Source organism: Canis lupus, chromosome 28 (assembly GCF_011100685.1).
Source record: "Canis lupus familiaris isolate Mischka breed German Shepherd chromosome 28, alternate assembly UU_Cfam_GSD_1.0, whole genome shotgun sequence".
In the NCBI taxonomy this organism is placed as follows: domain Eukaryota; kingdom Metazoa; phylum Chordata; class Mammalia; order Carnivora; family Canidae; genus Canis; species Canis lupus.
The window spans coordinates 26,277,413-26,301,348 of record NC_049249.1 but is presented as its reverse complement, the minus strand read 5'-3'; the positions used below and the strand labels follow the sequence as shown (position 1 = coordinate 26,301,348).

At 35.5% G+C, this 23,936-nt stretch overlaps 1 protein-coding gene across 1 annotated transcript in view; it reads right to left on the bottom strand.

The window, feature by feature from the left end:
* The window catches only part of ATRNL1 (attractin like 1), a 786,695-nt gene that overhangs the window by 600,796 nt on the left and 161,963 nt on the right, over positions 1–23,936 (bottom strand). The window contains exons 16-18 of the mRNA XM_038578888.1: positions 19,323–19,536; positions 16,620–16,808; positions 6,598–6,816 (exon numbers count right to left, since the gene is read on the bottom strand). Coding sequence (XP_038434816.1) covers positions 6,598–6,816; positions 16,620–16,808; positions 19,323–19,536 — 622 coding nt within the window. The remainder of the gene's footprint in view (positions 1–6,597; positions 6,817–16,619; positions 16,809–19,322; positions 19,537–23,936) is intronic.

Genomic DNA, 23,936 nt, shown 5'->3' with positions numbered 1-23,936 from the left:
GGGAGGCCAGACAGTAACAGCATGGTATATAAAAGATGTTGAATGGGAAAAATATTCAACCAAGAATACTTTATCCAGCAAGACTGTCATTCAGAATAGAGGGACAGATAAAGAGTTTCCCAGCAAACAAAAATTAACAGAATTCATGGCCACTAAACCAGCTCTATAAGAAATATTAAAGGAGAGTCTTTGAGTGGGAAAGACCAACATCAACAAAGACTAGAAAAGAACAGAAAATCTCCAGAAACAACAACTTAACAAGTAATACAAGGGCACAAAGTTTTGTATCTATCCATAATCACTCTGAATGCAAATAGACTAAATGCTCCAATCAAAAGACAGTGTATCAGAATAGATAAAAAACAAGACCCACCTACATGCTGCCCATAATAGATTCATTTTAGATATAAATATACTTGCAGATTTAAAGTGAGGAGATGGAGAACCACCTATTATCATGCTAATGGTATCATGCAAAATAAAGTAAAAGTAGCCATACTGATATCAAATTAGATTTTAAAACAAAGCCTGTAACAAATGAAAAAGGTCACCATAAAAAAAAAGAAAGAAAAAGGTCACCGTATCATAATAAAGTGAACTATACAACAACTTGATCTAACAATTATAAATATTTATGCCCTCAAATTGGGAGCACCCAAATATATAAATCAATTAATAACAAACATAAACTCCTTGGTAACCATACAATAATAGTAGTGGATTTTAATACCCCACTTACAGAAATGGACAGATCACTTAAGCAGAAAACCAACAAGGAAACAAAGGCTTTGAAGGATGCACTGGACCAGATGTACTTAACAGATATTTTCAGAGCATTTCATCCTAAAGCAACAGAATATACATTCTTTTTGAGTGCACATGGACATTCTCTAGAATGTATCACATAGAAGGTCATAAATCAGGCCTTAACAAATACAAGACTGAGATCAAACCATGTATGTTTACTGACCACTACATTATGAAACTTGAAGTCAACCATAAGAAAAAATATGGAAAGGCCACAAATACATGGAAGTTAAAGAAATTCTACTAAACATTGACTGGATTAACCAGGAAATTAAAGAAGAAATTTTAAAAATGCATAGAAACAAATAAAAATGAAAACACAACTGTCCAAAACCTTTAGGATACAGCAAAAGCAGTCAAAATCAAGAATACATCCCTAAAATAGAAAGGAAATACATCCCTAAAAGAGAAAGGAAACAAATAAAGTCACAAATGAGAGAGAAGAAATCACAACCAATACTACAGAAACACAAACAATTATAAATAGAGAATATTAGGGCAGCCTGGGTGGCTTAGCGGTTTAGCACTGCCTTCAACCCAGAGCGTGATCCTGGAGACCCGGGATCGAGTCCCATGTCAGGCTCCTGCATGGAGCCTTCTTCTCCCTCCGCCTATGTCTCTGCCTCTCTCTCTCTCTCTCCCTCTCTCTCTATCTATCTCTCTCTTCTGTGTATTCTCATGAATAAATAAATAAAATCTTAAAAAAATAGAGAATATTATAAAAAATTATATGCCAACAAACTGGACAATCTGGAAGAAATGGATAAATTTCTAGAAACATATAAACTCCCAAAACTGATACAGAAAGAAATAGAAAATTTGAACGACTGATAACCAGCAAAGAAATTGAATCAGTAATCAAAAATCTCCCAACAAACAAAAGTTCAGAGCCAGATGGATTCCCACAGGAATTCTACCAGAATACTTAAAGAAGAGTTAATATCTATTCTTCTCAAATTGTTCCAAACTTCCAAACTCATTCTACTAGGCCAGCATTACCTTGATTACAATACCAGATGAAGACCCCACTGAAAAGGAGAAATACAGGCCAATATCCCTGATGAACAAGGACGCAAAAATTCTCAACAATATACTGGCGAATTGAATCCAACAGTACATTAAAAGAATCATTTACCATAATCAGGTAGGATTTATTCCTGGGCTGCAAGGGTGGTTCAATATTAGCAAATCAATCAACATGATACAACACATTCACAAAAAAAGGGATAAGAACCATATAATCTCAATACATGCAGAATAAGCAATTAACAAAGTACAGCATCCACTTTTGATAAAAACCTTCAATATAGTGGGATAGAGGGAACTATGTCAACACCGTAAAGGCTATAAACAAAAAAATCACAGCTATTATAATCCTCAATGGGGAACAACTGAGAGCTTTTCCTCTACAGGCAGGAACAAGACAGGGACTTTCACTCTCATCATTGTTATTTAGCATAATACTAGAAGTCTTAGCCTCAGTAATTAAACAACAAAGAAGTAAAATACATCCAGATCAGCAAGGAAGAAATCAAATTTGCACTATTCAAAGACAACATGCTACTCTATGTAGAAAACTCAAAAAACGCCACCACAAAAACTGCTAAAACTGATACAGAAACTCACTAAAATCACAGGATACAAAATCAATGTATAGTAATTTGTTGGATTTCTATGCACCAATAATGAAACAGCAAAAAGAGAAATCAAGAAACCATTTACAATTCTACCAAAAATCATAAAATATCTAGGAATAAATTTAACCAAAGAGGTAAAAGATGTGTTTTCTGAAAACTTCAAAACACGAATAAAATTGAAGAGGATACACAGAAATGGAAATATATTCTCAGCTCATGGATTGGAAGAAAAATATTGTTAAAATGTCTATACTTCCCAAAGCAATCTACATATTTAATGCAATCTCTACCAAAATACCAAAAGCATTTTTCACAAGGCGACAACAAACAACCCTAAAATTTGTATGGCATCACAAATAGCCAAATACTCTTGAAAAGGGAAAGCAAAGCTGGGGGCATTACAGTTCCAGACTTCAAGTTATATTACAGAGTTATAGTGATCAAGTCAGTATAGTACTGGCACAAAAACATGCACTTAAGATCAATGGAACAGAACAGAAAACGCAGAAATGAACCCACAACTATATGGTCAACTAATCAACAAAGCAGGAAAGAATATCCAACAGAAAAGAGACAAGTTTTTTCAACAAATGATGTTGGAAAAACTGAACAAGACACCAACATGCAGAAGAATGAAACTAGACCATTTTCTCATGCCACACACAAAAATAAATTCAAAACATATGAAAGACCTAAATGTGAGACAAGAAATCATCAAAATCCTAGAGGAGAACACAGACAGTAATCTCTCTGACATTAACCACAGCAACTTCTTACTAGACGCATCTCCACAGGCAAGGGAAACAAAAGAAAATGAACTACTGGGACTTCAAGATAAAAGCTTCTACACAGCCAAAGAAACAATCAACAAAACTAAAAGGCAAATTTCAGAATGGGAGAAGATATTTGCCCATGACATATCCAATAAAGGGTTAGCATCCAAAATCTATAAAGAACTTAACAAACAACACCCAAAAAAAAAACAAATAATCCAGTTAAGGAATGGGCATAAAACATGAATAGATATTTTGGTGGGGGGGGGGGGGGGGGGGCGGGGGGAATGATTACCAGAAGCTTTAAAGCAACACAAATATCCTGTTTCTCCTTAAGGTTTCACTCCCCAATTTCAATATTAAGTGGATTATTCTTTTTTTTTAAGATTTTTTTTTTATTTATTTAATCCTGAAAGACACACAGAGAGAGAGAGAGAGAGAGAGAGAGGCAGAGGCACAGGCAGAGGGAAAAGCAGGCCCCATGCAGGGAGCCCGACATGGGACATGGGACTCAATCCGGTCTCCCAGATCACACCCCGGGCCAAAGGCCACACTAAACTGCTGAGCCACCAGGGCTGCCCTAAGTGGATTATTCTTATAGCAATTATTACTGTGGGATTCTAACAGTGATTTTTTAATTTCTCTCATTCCTTCTACATTTATTATTTAGAATATTTCTGTAAAGAATTTTTGTTCATCCTCACCAATTTATTATTTATTAAATCACTTAAATCAGTATAGAATTAGGTTATTTTGCTTTTTGAATAAAAATGCAATGCAATCATTATATTATTTATATTTCATCCATTGAGAATTCTTTTTTGTTGTTGTTGTTGTTGTTGTTGTTGTTTTTGAGAATTCTTTTAAGTTGGCGCTGTGTCCCTTTGGCATGATCATGACCCCGTCCTTTTTTTTTTTTTTTTAAGACTTTATTTATTTATTCATGATAGACATAGAGAGAGAGAATGAGAGAGAGACGGGCAGAGACATAGGCAAAGGGAGAAGAAGAGGGAGAAGCAGGCTCCATGCAGGGAGTCCGACGTGGGACTCGATCCCGGGACTCCAGGATCACGCCCTGGACCAAAGGCAGGAGCCAAACCGCTGAGCTACCCAGGGATCCCCCCCCCCGCCCTTTTTTTTAAGCTGTTTCTTACTTTCTGACACCAAACAGTCCTCTGGGCTCATCATGTACTTTCCCTGTCCCAGCGCTAGAATTACCCATTTCTCTATGGAGCCCTGGTTCTTCTCAATAGAAAACAGTATTTAGAAACCAAGATGTAGGCTACTGGGATGTCATGGCTTCTAGACCCTCTTGACAAATAGAATTAGGAAATACATGTATATATACTAACCTATGTATACACACATATCCATATTTACTTCTTTGTATATACATTAAAATAAGCAGGAATTTATACTATTATCTCAGACCCTAACCCAACACTACAGGATTCACTGTTTGTAGTCTTCGCTCTTTGTAGTCTTCACTCTTTATACATATTTTTAACCTCTTTCTCTGACAACGGAAAACCTTAGATTAAACACAATTTATTTGCCCAAACCTAGTAAACATATAAAGTATTGTTAGAAATGTTAATTTATACCATGTGACAAATTTACTAACCAGAATACAATTTTACATAGTTTTTTTCTTTAGCTTTACAGTATCCAAACTGTCTTCCGAAGTTACTTAGATCTGCTTTTTTTTTCTTTTTTTTTTTTTATGTTATGTTATTTGTAATACAATTAAATTTACTTGTCACAGTTTACATCCTGGGATCCTCTGATATTCTAGTCGACTTTCCTTTTTAATCTGCATTCAGGAAAATTGGTTCTTTGTGGTACACAATACAGGTTTTTGACCTATGCATGGAGTCATGTATAACCTAACACAGTATGATAAAGAACAATTCCATAACAAAAAATTCCATCTTGAGGTACCCTTGAAATCAATCCCTACCTTTGCTACTCCTGGCAAATACTGATATTTTCCATCCCCATAGTTCCAGATCATTTGATACATGAAATAATATAACATGTAGCCTTTGGGTCTGGTTTCTTTCACCAAGCAAAAAACATTTAAGATTCAATCATGTTGCATGAACCAAAAGCTTTTTCATTTTTGCTTTTCACATATTTCAAAGTTTATGTAGCAGGTATCATTGCACTCTGTCCCCATTCCCACTGTCCATTTGGTTTCAGGACAATGCAATGTCAGTGACTCACTGAAAGTAAGTTCTGCAGTATCTCTCTACTTTTCAGCCTCAAAATTTTCACTAGTGCCAGGACAAGCTATTAATCAGACATTCTGGCACAGTTCAGAAATACAATACCCCGCCCGCAAAGGCATCACTCAACCAATGAAGGATGAGAATCCTTAGATAAGTACCCCACCCTCCTAGTCCCTTGGTGGGTTAACTTTGAGAAGCATTCTAGAAAGTTCTTTGTAGGTCCCCAGTGGGTGTGAGTCCAAATTTCCAAGTACACTAGCCAGCTTAACAACAGACATATTATGGGTTTTTCTCCATTCTTTGAAACCTCTCTGTTCCCTCAGTTGTGCTTTCTAGGTTCACCTCCCTAATAAACTATTTCACCCAAGTCCTTGTGTCAGGCTTGGGATTATTTGACCCAAGTCCTTGTGTCAGGCTATTACCTGTTCTAGAATACTCTCCCTGGGTATCCCTATGATTCACTCTCTCATCTACATGAGGTGTTTACTGCTACTTCTCAATGAACTCTTCTCTCACCACCCATTTCAAATTGCAAGCCGTGCCCTCTTATTTATTTAACAGCACTTTATCCAATAGCACTTAACTTCACCTATATATGTGTGTATAATTAATTTTGTTAATTTCAATTAGAATTTAGGCTTCATGAATGCAGTGATTTTAGTGTAATTTGTTAACTGTTGTATCTCTAACACTTAAAACACTCCTTGGCACATAGTAGGCACTCAATAAAAATATACTGAATAAATTAATTTTTTCAGAAGGTTGGTTTTATTCAATATAAGAACAGATTTCCTATTAAAAAAAAAAAACCTGAAAACTATTAACCTTCAAAACTGAATGGCATTCAAAATGAAGCCAGCTGATTCCATCATAAATATTATTTAAAACATTCCCACAGTTAGCATGAAGTCTAACTGGATTTTCTGAATTGCCTTTGAATTCTAAGGTATTATAATCATATAAACTATAAAAGACTATAGGATGAGATTATTCTTAGCAATTCAAATGAAGCCAAATATAATAACTGTATGCCATGCATTTGGTTAGCCTATTTAATGATTCCAAATAGAATGACACCTACACAATAGAGATGGATATAGGGAAGAATTTTTTTCATCTGTGAAATTATTTTCATTATATCTTTATTACCTGGGCACTGGATAAAGGACCACTCATAGTTCTTTTCTTTAGGACAAAGACTGGTATCAAGAACCATCTCATTATTGTGCATCCCAACAAGCTTCATTGGTCCTCGTGAAGATCCTTCAATGCAGTGTCCTCTTCCTGTATTACTAGGATCATTGCACCAGCCACATCCAGGCTGTTCCAAACAATGTCCACAGGTTCTCAAGCCAGAGCAATTTTGAGCTGCATGACAGGAACATTAACAAAATACGTTATATGACTTTATTTTTTTTTATATGACTTTATATTCAAATAGAATTGTAAGCTAATGGAAAAATAATACTATTCAAAAAAAGACTATAAAAAGTTGTCTATAGTTAATATAAACATTTTTTGTAATAATATCTAAGAGCTAGCAATTACTTAAAGTGAATAAAATGTACATCATGAGCAAAGAGATTTTCACTTAAAGGTGAAAAAGGATATAGTAACCATGACATGGAGAAAAATGAAGTAAGCATTTAAAGGGTCCTGGGAACTTTGCCTGTTTTTAGCACCTTTTGGAAGTTGATCCAGGGACCTACAGACCACACTGACTCTTGTCCATGATTTAGAGCCATGTAGCTGCTCTTGTTGTGCCTAGTGAGGGCCTTCATGAAAAAACTCTGCATCTGCCTGTGAACATCCACTGTAATTGCTGCCTGCCCATCCCATGAGACAGCTTAGCCCCATGTGTACTGCCTTTCATTGACAATACTCTGCCCAAGGATCTAAGATACCAGCATTGGCTATCATGTGCTGAGTAAACTCAGTTTCACCCAAAGAACCAAACTGAATGGGAATATGGGCACCAGATCACTATGTCAACCAAGCAACCAGCAAAAGCTCTGACACTCAGGGCTGCAGAATATCCCTCCAAGACTCACACACTATAGCTCAACCTTTTTGTTTAATTGATCTATAATCTATGAGCTTCAACAAAGCTTATGAATACTGTGATGCCTTTTACAAGAATGAACATGTTACAGTTTGTCATTATATTTACTACAGTTGCTATGTGATGTTTTAAATTTTAAATTCATAATTAGAGTATCCTATATTAGGCTGAAACTTCCTTTAATTACTTTTACTGATATTTTGCTAGAAAAGGCACTCTTTGTCTTGGAAATTGTTTATCCATAGACGATAGTGACAGAGGTATAAGACATGAATAATGTTTTAGCCACATGCTAGAAAAAACCTAGAGGGAGAAAAAACTGTAATTCTGGCAGACTGAATTTCATTGTTATGGAGGCAATAACTTAATTGCCACTCGGTGTTTTAATATACTGAAAACAGAAATGTTTCTCAGATTGCTGCCAACAGGAATGGCACAAGCTTCTCAGTGAACATCAAGAACTCACTATAGTGAACTGTGCAGAGATAATAGAGTATTGGATTAAAGAATTAATCAATTATAACATGATTTGTTATGAAGAATTTTTTTGTATGCTAAGAATTTAAGAGATAAGATTGAAGAAAGTGGAAAATGAGTGCTCTCCTATATTTCCTTAATAATAATTTAAAAAGAAAAAATAATTTAAAAAGGAAGAACACTCTGAATCATTGAATACAACTGACTAATGTTATTTCTGTAGATAAATAATTCATTGACATGAACATATTTGCTTTTGGAATATATATTTCTTCAGCAGTACAGTGTTAAAAGATCCTAGATAACTGAATGTTTCATATATTACCATACTCTGTTTAGCCTTCAGGCTTTGAAACAGTTCTCACATATATGATTGTAGCTACCCCACAGTACTGTTGACTGGATTATCCTAATTGTCTTCAAAACTACGGGTTGCTACAAAATCAATAGAAAACAATGGAAAATATCAAATTAGGTATGTTATCTTAACATTGCAATTATTTATTATCATGTGATGATTTGAAGTATATCTTTATTTTATTAGGTCTCACCCAGAATAAATATAGTTTTATATTTATAGTCTATGGATATCTCCCAGGAAAGTAAATTTTATTTTAGGACTATCTTTTTAAGAAAATATAACCAATAAAATGTCTTGAAGAACCATTACATACAAAGTAAATCTAAACTATTCTCAAGTACAACATTCCTGTTAATGCTTTCCAAACTGCTTGGGAAATCTTAGATGAAAGAATGCTGGGTTTATTGCACTGGCTGAATGGCAAACTATGAATCTTCTAGTTCTCTTTATCTATTTGATTTTAGGTTTTAACAAAAAATTATAAAATGTCATTTTCAGAATGATATTTTATTTCTCAGATTTTATTTTACATATGAAACTATTATATAAAGTAATGTTGGTTTTCCTTTTGCTCAAGAGCAGAAAGCAACAGGCACTGCTTAAAGATTAAAAGAAAATGTATTATTTAGTATTTAATAATGATTCAAAACTTGACAGATTCTGTTTTTTAGACAATACAGGAAAGCTTTTGTAGGCTATGCCATTTTTTTCTGTTATGAATAGTATAGAGACTGTATAAACTATAAGTACCTAAAGCAATCACTTTTATTTATTTTTGGGTTTTTTAAAAATTAAGTTGTAAAATATTCAATATGGTTATTGAAATGTGTAAGAATTTGAAAAATCAGTCTGTAAGAAATTATGTCATCAGATGATTACTGGAGACTTCTGGTTTCTGATCCAGCACCTTAGGAATTCAGAAGTTACCATTCCATCCTAACAAAAAGTTAAAAAGTAGCACAAAATGAAAAGTCAACAACTCTTCTGAGCTCTGTCAGAGAAGTGAGGTCACAGGGCAAATCACTGCCTGTTAAGACTGGCAAGAGGGAGGATACAGAGAATCAATATACCAAATTTGAAGCCTCTGGAGGAGCCAGTGTCTAGGGAAGAAACCCTAAACTGTGGCTGCTCAACAGCTGGAAGTTCAGTGTGGACGACTCTGAGAGCTGAAATTCCCAGAAGGACCCAGTCACCAGGGGCACTCCCACACTTTTGTGAGTTTTACCTCCAGAACTCTACAAAGTCCTCACAATGCACATCAAAGAAAAAACTTCTTGTGCTTCCAGCACAGGAACACAAAAATGAACCATTCTGAAACATGCCAGAGCATTCTGTTCTTCTTAACAAGCACTGGAAAAACTATTTAACAGAGCCTAAACAGCTGAGGTTTTCTCAGAGCCTACCTGACCTGTTAAAGGGAAATACCCAATTCTAGCCTGCTCTGGCCTTCCAGGTGGGAAGAAGAAACATACAATTCTAGCTCCCTTCAGCTATCCAGTACCACCTGAGAGAGGGGGAGAAAGCTGAGAAGCTCTAGTGAAGTTCACAGCATGAAGTAGAAGTTCACCAAAAGACTGAGACTTAATCAATCAGTTACAGACCACTTCTGCTCCTTCCACACCCTACCACTACGTTAAGTAAAGGCCTACTGACAGCAGTCTCTCTTATCTATAAATAAAACCTGGCTATCAAGAAAAAAAAATTACAAGGCATGCCAAGAGGCAAAAAACACAATGTGAAGAGACAGAGCAAGCATCAGACCAGATATGGCAAGAATATTAGAATTATCAATCCATGAATTTAACTTTTAAAAAGATTTTATTTGGGATCCCTGGGTGGCTCAGCGGTTTGGTGCCTGCCTTCAGCCCAGGGCGTGATCCTGGAGTCCCGGGATCGAGTTCTACGTGAGGCTCCCTGTTTGGAGCGTGCTTCTCCCTCTGCCTGTGTGTCTGCCTCTGCCTCTCTCTCTCTGTCTCTCATGAATAAATAAATAAAATAATAAAAGCAGGCTGATGTGGGACTTTGATCCCAAGACCCCAGGATCACAACCTGAGCCAAAGGCTCAACAGCTGAGCCACCCGGGTGCCCCCAGACCTGGAATTTAAATCAGCTATGATTAATATGCTAAAGGTCCTAATGGTAACATGCAAGAACAGATGAACATTTGTAAGCAAAACTAGAAAACTCCCAGAAGAAAGCATATAAGATCTAGATGACCTTGAGTTCGGTGATGATGTTTTAGCTATGAACCAAAGGCACAATCCATGAAAGAAAAAAAACTGATAAACTAGACTTCGTTAAAACTCAAATTTAAAATTTCTGCTCTGCAAAGACACTGTCAAGAGAATGAAAATGAAAGCCATATACTGTAAAAAAATATTTAGGAAAGACTCACCTGATGAAGGACTGTTTCTAAAATACACAAAGAACACATAACTCAATAAGAAAACAAACAACCCAATTTTTAAAACATGCAAAACACCTAAACAGATATCTCAGCAAAGAAGACATACAGAGACAAGTATGAAAAGATACTCCACATCACATGTCACTAGAGAACTGCAAATTAAAACAATGAGATAAAAAAATAAATAAATAAAAAATAAAACAATGAGATACCCCTATTAAAATGCCAAAATCCCAAAACTGACAATATCAAATGGTGGTATGTAAGAATGCAAAGTAACAGAAACATTCATTGCTCATGGGACTGTAAAATATGGCCACTTTTAAAGACAGTTTGGAGGTTTCTTAGAAAACTAAACATAGTTTTACCATAAAATCTATCAATAACATTCCTTGATATTTACCCAAATGAACTGAAAATTTATGTCTGCCCAATAACCTGCACATAGATTTTTACTGCAGCTTTATTCATAACTGCCAAAACTTGCCAAAAGCAGCAAGATTTCTTTTAGTACGTGAGTAGATAAATTGTGGTACAACCAGACAATGTAATGTCATTCAGCTCTAAAAATAAATAAGCTCCCAAGCCATGAAAAGACATGAAGGAAACTTAAATACATATTACCAAGTGAAAGAAACCAATCTGAGAAGCTACATATTATATGATTCCAACTATATGATATTCTGGAAAAGGCAAAACCATATAGACAGTAAAAATATTAGTGATTGCCAAGAGTTAGGAGAAAAAGAAGGATGAATAGGTGGAGCTCAGAAGAATTTTAGGCAGAGAAACCACTATGTATGATACTATAATGATGGATGCGTGCCATTATATATTTGTCAAACTCTACAGAATGTATCATACCAAGAGTGAACCCTAATGTAAACTACAGACTTTGTGCTATAATGATGTCAATGTAGATTCATCTGGGTAGCAAATGTACCACTCTGGCATGGGATGTTGACAGGGCAGGGGTAGATTGTGCATATGTAGGGGCAAAGGATATATAGGAACTCTGCATCTTCCTCTCAAAATTGCTATGAACCTAAAGCTACTCTAAAAATTAAATTTTATTCAATTTTAAAACGATTACCTTCCCTAACTGCCAAGAGAAAAAGATGTTTAAATTGAACATGTACATAGACCTGCAAAATACTGAAAGAAATACAGATTTGTGAGACGTGTACTGTATTCTCACATTTCCTATTATTTCATTTTTACTGCATCAACTTAATTGCATTTTTATATTTGAACTTTTATATATTAGGAACTAAGTCTTCTATTATTGTTCTAAATTATCCTTTTGAAATTCATTTTCACAAAGAGAATAACCAATATTTTAAGTAAAAGTGTCAATTTTTAATAATTGCAGTTATTAAAAAAGCTTTCCCAGAAAACATTACATAAAATTTGTCTTAAGATATATTTCTTTTCTTCAATTTGTGGATTTTAAGTACTAATATCACAATATTATAACTGAAAAACTCTTGGGATTATTATAAAATCCATATTTGTGTTTCATTAGCAAAGAAAAGTTTCCTTCAAGTTCCATTTACTTGGCAATCTCAAATGATTGCTGAAACAACTTTCTAAAAAGCAACATAAAATATATACCATTGCTAATAAAGCTTTATTTATAATTCTAAGAATGTTTTTAAAGAGTTACTACTGTTAAATGTTTAGGGAAGGACCAGACACATATAGCAGAAATGATCATATAAATCCATTACGTATAATTAATGCTAACAAGATATAAAGTTAAAGGCAAAAGTATGACAAAAAACATTGCCCGAAAGGTGATGTCCATTAAACAATAACACTCAGCTACTTTTTAGCACTCATATTTTGAGCAAGGATGCCACCTTTATTACTAGTCCTTATTTTATGTTCTGACATTCCTTATTGCTCATTAAAAGCATGTTGGTTAAAAACAGGGAAGAATGACGTAACAGAGAAGGAGTTTGTTTCTCACAAGACGTAGATCACCGCTAGGTGAATACTACTTCCAGAAAACACAAGGTCTCCTTGAAGCAAAGTCCAATGGCCCTCTTCCCCACAAGGATGTAAAGGACATATAATTTAAAGGGCTATGGGACAAAAATAACTGTTATTGGCTATTATCAGCACAAATAAGGTATAGACAGCCACCAAAAAGGCAAATGTGGTAACAGACATAAACAGTGAAACAAGAGGCTTACAGAAAAGAAAAATCCATCAGACTAGACTAACTGCTCGAGAACAAATGGTTGAAGTAGAAAACAAAACTCTTAAGACATCAAAAATCAAGACAGTAACAAAAGAAAAGCGTCAAAAACAAAAAACATAAAAGCAGAACTTAACAACTGATCCACACAACCCTAGCAGACAGACCTACCAGCAGTACATATCCTAATTTAGTTCATCAGTGGTGACGATGCACTTCGTACCAGTGTTTAATGTTTCATTTACCTTCTCAAAAAAAATATGGTTACAGTTTTTATAGTGGAAATACAGGTTACAGTTTTTATAGTGGAAATACAGGTTCTCAGCACTTTAAAATAGATTAAAAGTCCACAAATAAGCAACCATAAAGAAGAAAAATATGAATTGTAACAAACAGATGGAAAATACAAGTGAATTTAAGACATTGAGATTTACTTTGAAATTCCAACCACTACTTTAAGATTTCTAAAAACAATATATGGAAGAAAACAATCTAAGCATTAAAGACCATTTTTAGCAAGTAAAGAAATTACTCTTCAGATTCAAAGAGCCAATGAGAATCCATTTTTTAAAAGCCAACTCAATTACTGGAAAATTAAATTGAAATAAGTTACAAAATTTGGAATGCCAAGGATAAAGAGGAAAAAAATCTTAAAATCTTTTATTTCTTAAAGAATTTCTTTTAAATGGTTCCCCACAAAGGAATGAAAATCAAAGTCACATGAGAATTCTCACTCATAGCATCAAATGCTACAGGGTCTGAGGAAAGAATTACTTAGAACTCCCACATCCAGCCACTTTATCATTCACATGAACATAAAAAAATACACTTTAGACATATACAAATTAAATGTTTACTAACCACAAATTTATTTGAAAGAATTACTGAAGACTATTATCCAAATGTGAATAAATGAGAAGGAAGATATGGAATACATGAAAGATTTGTGAGCAGTAAAAACGACTTAGATTTAACTCTAAATAACTTTTAGAAAGTTCTTAAGCGTATAAGAGCTTAGAGACTTTACATGCTTCTTTTTCCCTGCCTTTTACCCTTCTACCCTATAATACCCACAGAGAAGTTCATAAAGAAAGATGTGAGATTAATAAATTACTGTACAGAAATGCTCTGTGCCTGCACCCAGCCTGGAGATAGAACAGTGCCTCCCTTGTGCCCCTGTCCTAGTCAGCATCCCAATCTTTTCTCAGCAGTATCCACTATCTGTCATTTATATTAACTTTTGCCTCACTCCACAGTTTTGCCACCTAAATATTCATTCCTAAACAAGAGAGGTTAGTCTTGCCTGTTTTTGAACTTTATCTAAATGGAATCACACAGTATGTCATCCTTTGTGTCTGACTTCTTTTACCAAACATTAATGTTTGTGGAAAGACAAATATGACTATGAAGATATAAGAAGAAGAGTCTGAGTACTCTCTCAATTGCCCCCAAATCTCCAGCACTGGTATGGGCAGCTGACACCTAATAAGATGTTTTCTGTGGGAGTGAGACCATTTTATGCTTGCAACAACCACAATGCCATGCACTGAATGAGGTACATCACCATTCCCTATCAAAGTTCCTAAAAAAGGATAGCAACAAGGAGCTCAATGCCTAATACACCCAGCCATGCCCATCCCAGAAACACCCCACCACTTGATGCCAAGATCCTGAGAAAACAAGTACATACAATAGCCATATCCTAGAACTTCTAGCCTGCATTGTGGCACTTATTTGCTCTTCATTCAACATTGGTGCCTGATATGGAGCAAATATGGGTTTGGCTGGGTTGGTAGACTATGGAGGTATCTTTGGGAGTGATGTAAGCTCTGGAAAGGCCAATGAGTCTCCACCTGCACTGTCTTAAGCAGCTAGCTACCTCTAAATGAGAAGGTCACTCATCCAAGAAAGAAGGGCTTATAACTGGGTGGCCATGTTGTCTGTGGGCCACTAGATCCAGGGGCAAGCCTCAAAACAGAAGATTCACCACCAAAAGGTATCTCAGACTTAGGGAGCCCCTCTTAAAAGCAGCAGCTCTTCCTTCCTCTTAGAGTATAAACAAGAGAGCTCAGAAGAAGGATAGAAGGAAGAACAGATGGGCAAGTAATGCATGTTACTGCTAGGATACTTATCCATACTTTATAATAGTTATGTCAATAGTGGCTACTCCTATGTAAGGAAGCCAACAGGCTGATAAGTCCAAAAGAAACTTTAAAAAGTTGTAGGAACAAGTTGTGTTATGGGCCAAACTCCCAGGAAACCTGCAAGTGCCTGTTTGTAGGAGGGAAAGAAACAGAGGGAAGCCAGTAGACTGATGCAAAAACCTGAAATGGACATACAAGAGTTGTAAAAATAGAGTGAGAGAAGACATGATAGGGTAATTGTTAGAATAAAAAAAATAGAATAGGGATGACAAGACCCCCTGAAAAGTATTCCCTTATAAAGATTAAAACTTCCCCTTCCCTATTCCATTGAACACCCTTCAACTACAACATATTCCTGAGTTTAACCCACAAGGGGCTTCAAGTGGCTGCTGTTTTGTCTCCTTTCATGGCACTGTCACTGCAGCTCCTTTGGGATCTGACACCCATTAATCAGATTCACTAATTGTAAACCCAGCTTATTGCAGGTAAAAGTCCTGGGAAGAAAAACAAAACTAAAGAAACCTAAGGACTCCCGTTAAGCTTTGCAGACATTCGGGTGCTGGGAAGTGTGGTAATGAAGAGGAACAAAATATTCCTCTCATTTCATCTGTGCCTATTTGGATTTAGCAAGTGAGTAGATGTTTTACTTTGTCTAAATAAAGGATTTCTGGATGAACATACACTTGAATTCCAATTTTATCTAAGGTGATTCTGTAGCTAACTGTGGTTGTAGAATGGTGACCCTAGGCACCTGCAGAGTATATCCCCCAAAAGAATGTAAAGTATAGATCAGTCACAGGAGGGACAGACCCCAATTAGTGTGGCATGAATGAATTGATTCAACATTGAAAAGCAGATAGTAGGAGCAATGGAAGTAAATAATCCTTCCATCCTTCTTATTATAAATCTGAACAGACCAACTAATTCATGCCCCTGTTGGAAAGGCATTTTTTTTTTAATGAGGCCCAATGTCAGAGGATAGATTATGGAAAGAAACTCTACGTTCTGCTAGCACAAAGCTAGCTGAGACCCGCAGCTTCTACATTTTCCCAAGCCAAAAAAAAAAGCTGCATGTGGCCTCAAAATCCTACAAGGACACCAGGTGCTATCAGTAGTGTTATGCAAGTCTTTAAAAATATCAGTCATGTAAGACATGGGAATGGGAACAGTGCTAGAACAAAGGACACTGAAGAAGCAAAGGACACAACAAAGCAGTATGTGTCCCTTGCAGTAATAAGCACTTTCTTGAAATGTTACACTATTTGCAATATATACTCAGAGTTGGGGAGAGCACAAATGTGGCAAAATGTGTGACTTTGTGTGTGTGTAGGGTAAAATAATTAGTAAAATTCAAAATAATGGTATAAATCTGGGGCTTATACTATTAATAGGTTTTAAAACTAGCTACAAGTTTTTCCCATCTTAAAAACTTCTTCAAATGTTTAATACCTCCTTCCACCACAGAAAACTGATTTATGATGCCTTTAAATGAAAAGTCACTCTAGATAAATACTTACGAGAGCAGGTGGCAGTTTGCCACTCCAGACACTGTCCATACGGAAAAGAGATAATGTAAGCATTAGAGTCAACGCATCGTCTGGTACTACTGCACCACATACACTCCATGCCGTTGCTTGTACAGTTGGAGCAGGATGTCCTTAGAGAACATGGCTTTTTGCATGGCCTGGCATTTTGATTTGGACTAACTGGAATAAATCAACAAACATAATTATTTTATTTGTTAACTGTATTTTAACACAGGTATATGGGTTTCATTCCTTTTGCTATTTAGGGAATGTTTCAAGTAAGCCAAGTATGGGATAGAAATTATTGCAAAAAATACATAAGAAGGTAAATGAAAATGAAGATATCAATACTTCTTGAATTTATTATCAAATTTGAAAATTATAATTCTTTGGAGAATTTTAATCCTTTAACAAAGTACATAAAGTTACATAACTTAAAAACTTGTAAGTAGAAATGTAGCCCATGACATAGTTTTCTATCTTTGGATAAATACTACAGACACTATCATTATTTACTTTCCTGCCACAAATTTTTCCATAAACATTCCATACCTTATCAAAACAAATGCCCTGTCAGTAAACACGTCTCTGATATAAACAAACAATAAAAATAAAACAATATGCTATAAAATCTTTACCTGAAATAGAATACCACTCCCATTAGGATAATTTTTTTTTTTAATATTAGCAAGAAGAGGTGCCTGGGTGGCTCAGTCTGCCTTTGCCACTCCCCCTACTTGTGTTCTCTCTCTCGCTTACTCTCTCTCTCTCAAATAAATAAATAAATAAAATCTTTTTAAAAACATAAAATACTAGCATGGATGTGAAGAAATTGGAACCTTGACATTGCTAGTAGGAATGTAAAATGGTACAACTTCCATGGCAAACAGTATGACAATTCCTCAAAAAATTAAACATAGAATTACCTATGTGAAGAAATTGGAACCTTGACATTGCTAGTAGGAATGTAAAATGGTACAACTTCCATGGCAAACAGTATGACAATTCCTCAAAAAATTAAACATAGAATTACCATATGATACAACAATTCCACTTCTGGCTATATACCCAAAAGATGTGAAACTGGAACTGGAAAATATATTTGTATACCCTTGTTCATAGCATCATTACTCACAATAGCCAATAAGTAAAAGCAACTCAAATAAATACACACTTATTGATGAATGGATAAACAAAATGTTGTAGGTGTATATAAAATGGATAATTATTCAGGCTAAAAATGGAAGGAAATTCTAACATATGCTACCATAGGGATGAACCTTGAAGACATTATGTTAAAGGAAATAAGCCAGCTAGGGATCCCTGGGTGGCGCAGCGGTTTGGCGCCTGCCTTTGGCCCAGGGCACGATCCTGGAGACCCAGGATCGAATCCACGTTGGGCTCCCGGTGCATGGAGCCTGCTTCTCCCTCTGCCTGTGTCTCTGTCTCTCTCTCTCTCTCTCTGTGACTATCATAAATAAATAAAAAAATTTATAAAAAAAAAAAAAAAAAGCCAGCCATAAAAGTTCATATACCTTATGATTCCATCTATATGAGGTACCTAGATTAGTCAAACTCAGAGACAAAGTAGAAGGTGGTTGTTGTCAGGGGCTGGAGGAGTGAGTTCTGGAGAGTTATTACTTAATGAGTATGGAATTTGGGAAGATGAGAAAGTTCTAGAGATATATAGTGTTGATTGATTCACAATAATGTTGATGCACTTAGTAACACTGAACTCTACATTTTAAAATGGTTAAAATGGTAAATTTTATATTATGTATATTTTACACAATAAAAAATATTTAAAAAGAGAAAATTCAGTGTTCCTTTCTTACTTAACAAAAATCCATTTCAAGTCAAATACCATATGATTGCACTTAGATGTGGAATTTAAGAAACAAAACAAAACAAAACAAGAGAGAGGGATACAAATAAAAAAAAAGACTTTCAACTATAGAGTACAAACTGATGGTGACCAAAGGGGAAGGGGGCAGGGTAGGATGTGTGAAACAGGTGATGGGATTAAGGAGGGCACTTGTCTTGATGAGCATCAGGTGTTGTTTGGAAGACTTGTACCTATCTGTACACCTGAAACAAATATTACACTGTATGATAACTAAATAAAAACTTAAAAAAAAAACAATATCCACTTCTAACATTTTATACTGGCTAATAAAACCAAATAAAAAATTGCAACGGGTACGGGTTGGGGTTTGAATGCCATGTCCAATATAAAAATAGTAAAGGTCAATCACCACAAAATGACATATGATGCAAAAAAATAAAAATAAAATAAAACCCAGAAAAGTTTCTTTTTACTTTGCCGAATTAAATAGATCTCTATGATAGGAAAAGAATTCTAAATTAGTTGTTAATCTTAAAAATAAATCTTTCTTCCACACACTGTTATTATAAAAGTAAAAGATGTTAACAAAATTAAGAATAGATTCAACCAAGAAATAAAGATCATATTAAAGAATAAAATTTTCCTATTTTCATAAGTTAATGCTGAGGTCACTAAGAGTAAGTGGGAAAAGTGGATAAACTAAAATTTACCAAAATATCAGGAAATCAACATCATAAAAAGATAGTGAAAGTTACTTCAGGCACAGAGACTCTCACAAGTGGAAGGGGGTGGTAGGAAGAGAAGTTGGAAACAGAATATTTTTAAAGAATTACTAGTTTACTACTTACCAACGGGTTTTTCACAGACAAGGCCATCTGCCATAGATGTACAAGGATTAGCTTTTAGGCCTGCCACTGCAGCCTTTTCTAGATATGCACAGAATCCAGAATCATTTGGTTCACCAGGAAGCCACTGCAGTGTTGTGTTTGTAAAAGGAGACATGTCTTCCCATCCCCAGTAGGATATATTGATCTTGCGTAAGCCTACCCACGGTGATACTTTCTGCAAACAGCAAAAGGAGCATTAAAAAAAGTTAGATATAAAAATACTGTCATATTCCTTAGCAAATAGTTCATTATCATTAAAAATGACATTTAAAAACATATAGAACTGGCTTTCTAATGACTTCTTGGACCAAGGATAATTAACAATTCCAGCACATTTTGGAGAATGATATAGAACAGAACACGATTTTCCAAACACAGACTCTGCACTCAAGCTACATGACTGGGGTCAGTTATTTAGTCCTTGTGAACTTCAGTTTCCTCTTCTACAAAATAAGGTTATAAATATCTGATATAAATACCTACCTTATGAGGCAAGATTATGAAAAAATTAACATATTGCTGCTGCTGCTGTTGCTCTGTTACTGCTACTATTGTTACCAGTTTAATCAGTTCTGGAGATAAGAATCTACAGCTAAGTTGCCATTACATGCACTGTGAGAGAACAGGAAACAAACTCAACAAACTGTATATAGGGGTGAGTGAAGACTTCATAACATGATCACGAAGGACCAAGAAGAATAACTGCTAGTTCAGACTTGTCTAGTACATCAGAACTTTCATGCAATTTTAGATAAAGTTATGTCATCTACTTCCACATTATGATAAAATCTGACTCCTTTGCCTAAAATTTAATAGATTGCTAAATACCATAGAACTAAATATTCTTAGTGCTCTCATTAATATTTCAAAAAGAAGCTTGAAAAGAAAATATCTTCTATAGATCTTATTTTTAATCATTAATCAATTTTAAAATGTGTTTATTCATATGATAATTTTAAAATGATATATTTTTGGTCCAAGCTACTCTCTTTACAAAATTCTGTTAGATTATAAACAACTCTATCTTTTTATTTTCTTATTTCTGCTTTAGAACTACATGGGGGGTTTTTTAATTTTTTTTTCTAACTTCCTTCAGTGATAATTGACAAAATTGTATATATTTAAGGTACACAATTTGATGTTTTAGTACACGCAAACAACATGAAATGATCACTACAATCAAGCTAATTAGCTTACCCATCACCTCACACAGTTACCTTTTTATTTGTGGTGAAACATTTAAGATCTAGTCTCTTAAATTTCAAGTATACAATACAGTATTATTAACTAGAGTAACCACGCTATACATTAAATCTCTAGAACTTATTTATCCTGTATAATTGAAACTTTGTGCCTTTTGTCCTACATCTCCACATTTCCCTCATCCCTTGCCCTGGCAACCACCACCATTCTACTATCTTCTTTTATGAAGTTTGACTTTTTTAGATTTCACATATAATTACAATCAATGTAGTATTTTTCTCTCTGCATCTGGCATAGTTCACCTAGCATAATGTCCTCTAGGTTTATGCATGTTGTTGCAAATGGCAAGATTTCTTGCTTTTGTAAGGCTAAATAATATTCCATAATACACTATATATATTTACATTTTTTTTATTCATTGACCCATCCATGAACACAGGCTATTTCCATCCCTTAGCTATTGTGAATAACGCTGCAATGAACATGGGCATGCAGGATATCTCATTGATACCCTGTTTACATTCTCTTTGGATATATATACCCTCTTCGGATATATCCTATATATATGGGATTGTTGGGTCACATAGTAGTTCTATTTTTAATTTTTTGAGGAAACTAATATTGTTTTTTAATTTGACTATACCAATTTACATTCCCACCAACAGTGTACAGGATTCCTTTTTCTACACATCTTTGTCAACTTATCCCTTTTCTTTTTGTTAACAGCCACTTTAACTAACAGGTATGAGATGCTGTGTCACTTTGATTTTGATTTGTATTTCTGTGATGATTGATGATATCAAACTTTCTATCATAGTTGTTGCCACTTGAATAACCTCTTTGGGAATATGTCTATTCTTTTAGATGATTATTTTGAATTATTTGTTAGGCAGTTTGTAGCTCTCCATTTATTTAGGGTCAGTTACTGGTACTTTATTCTGTTGCTTTGATAGTGTCGTATTTCCCTGATTTTTTGTGACCCTTATGGCCTTGCATTCGTGTCTCATTTGCAGAAGTGACTACTTCTTTCTATCTTTACAGACAGACTTCAGTAGGGAAAGCCCCTCATCATTCAGCCTATCCAGAAATTCTAAAGGTCTATATGGTCGATAGAATCCAAAGGCAGGTTTACTACCGGAGGACTCAGCTAGGCTAGCCTCGTACCTAAGTCAGTGGGCAAGCAGGCCTAGAGTCTGAATCCACAGGGGCCTGCCTGGTGTCTGGATACAGAGGGGCGAGCCTAGAGCCTAGGACCACTGCAGTAGGTCTAGAGCTTGCATCCACATGAGCAGGCCAACTGCCTGGGTTCATGGCAGTGGACCTAGAATCTGTGTCTGCAGGTACAGGCCTGGATCCAGAGTGTATGGGCACCACCTGGTACAAGGGTCCACTGATGCAGGGATGGTGACTAGATCCATGAGGGCATCTGGAGCCTATATCCACTGTGGCAGGCTTACAGCTGGGCCCACACGGGCCAATCTGGAGCCTGAATCTCTTGAGCTGAAGGAAACTGGAGGTTAACATGACACTGGGATAACCTTTGACCCTAAGTCCATGGATACCAGCTTAGAGCTAGGGTGAGCATGGCACCTGAACTTATAGGTATGGACCTGGTCATGAGTCTGTGGGGACTAGCCTTGGTGCCAGGGTTCAGTAAGGCAAGCCTGGTTCTGAGTCCATGAAGGATGGGCCTGGGACCTGGGACCACAGGGGTAAGCCTGAAGGTTGGGTACACAGGGAAAGGCCTGAAGCTTGAGTTTCCAGGGGTGAGCCTGGCCTTGACTCCACAGGAACCAGCCCAGTGCTAGAGTATACTGGGAAGGTCATAGACATTAGGTTTCCTGGAGCCTAGAGCCGCAGGCGGACAGCCTGGAGTACGAGGCCATGGGTGTCAGTCTGGAGCATGCCTGGTGCCTGGGTCAGTAGCAACCAATCAGGCACTGGGATTCACCGGGGAAGGCCTGGAACTGGGGTCAGAAGCAAAGTCAAGTGCTCACTTCACTCTCCTTCCCCTTTGCAGAAAGTTATCTCTCATCATGCTTCACTGTCCTGCATGAGCTTAGGGGAGGGATGATACAGGTATTGTGAAACTGTCCTTTCTTATTTCTACTTCTCCTGAGTGCTATAATCTCTTACCTAGATTACCTAGCTCTTGCATTTTTGTATATGAATGGTTGTTCAAACCAATGTTTCTGTGAGGGGACAAGAGCTGGAAATTTCCATTCTGTCAACTTGCTGACATTATTCCTAAACACTTCTACCTTAATATACATAATATATTTATTTTCTAAGTTACTATGTTAATAATATTATAATGTGAGATGATTTCAAAACCCCACATTACCCTTTTTATATTGCAGACTGTCAGGATAGAGAGAAATATGTGTCTCCATTTAAGTGTTTAACATACAGAAATAAGATATATAGATCCAGTGTTTATTCTAAGTATGTTATACAAATGGTCCTACAGAACTTATAAAGATAGCTATAGACCTAGAAATTTGCAAGGCGTATAACTACAATAAATTTCATAGTAAACACTCAACAAATATTTCTTAGATACAATTAAAATATCTATGAATATTCATTATGACAGATCTCTTATCACCTAGCAGAATACAGATTAGGTAATCAATAAATTATTAACAAAAGTTCATTAAAACAGATATGGTTATTTTCCACCATCCAATTCCTGAGACAGAGATAGTACTTAATAAATGTTTCTAATTATAAAAATATACATACTGCTTTGTCTTGTCATCACTACATATTTCATACATTATTCTGAAAGATATTTTGATACAAAAAGCTACAACATTTTTACAGTTCTTGATAATAACAGCAGGAGTCAATCCAACATAGATATTTCAAATTAATGATTGTCTTTCACATTACAGCGACTCTGCCTACATTTCCGACTATCTATAGTAAAGACAAGTCATTTAAAATGAAATATTACTCCCTAACTCATCATGATAAGGATCTGAGAGGAAGAGGAGAGAAATAGAAAAATGAAGCCGTTGATAAAACATTTAAAGTAACTATTACCCAGTAAATGAACTGGACAGGCAGTTGAAAATCAAAGACAAATTACTATATTATGAAAATTTACTATAGCACACCATTAATCATAGCAACATTTCATTAGCCATTTCCGATAAGTAAATGATTATTTGACCCAGGATATCTCTTTAAATTGCCTAAATTTGTCTGTCTTTATTTGCCAAGGAAGGGTTATCTTAAGTGTATACAATTGGAATGACTCGGGATATAATTCATTTTACATAAAGGTAAGCTTAATGGAATGTCACCTTGCAGAAGCATCCACCTTTGAAATTTTGCTAAAGCTCAGCTTTCTAATGAAACAAAACA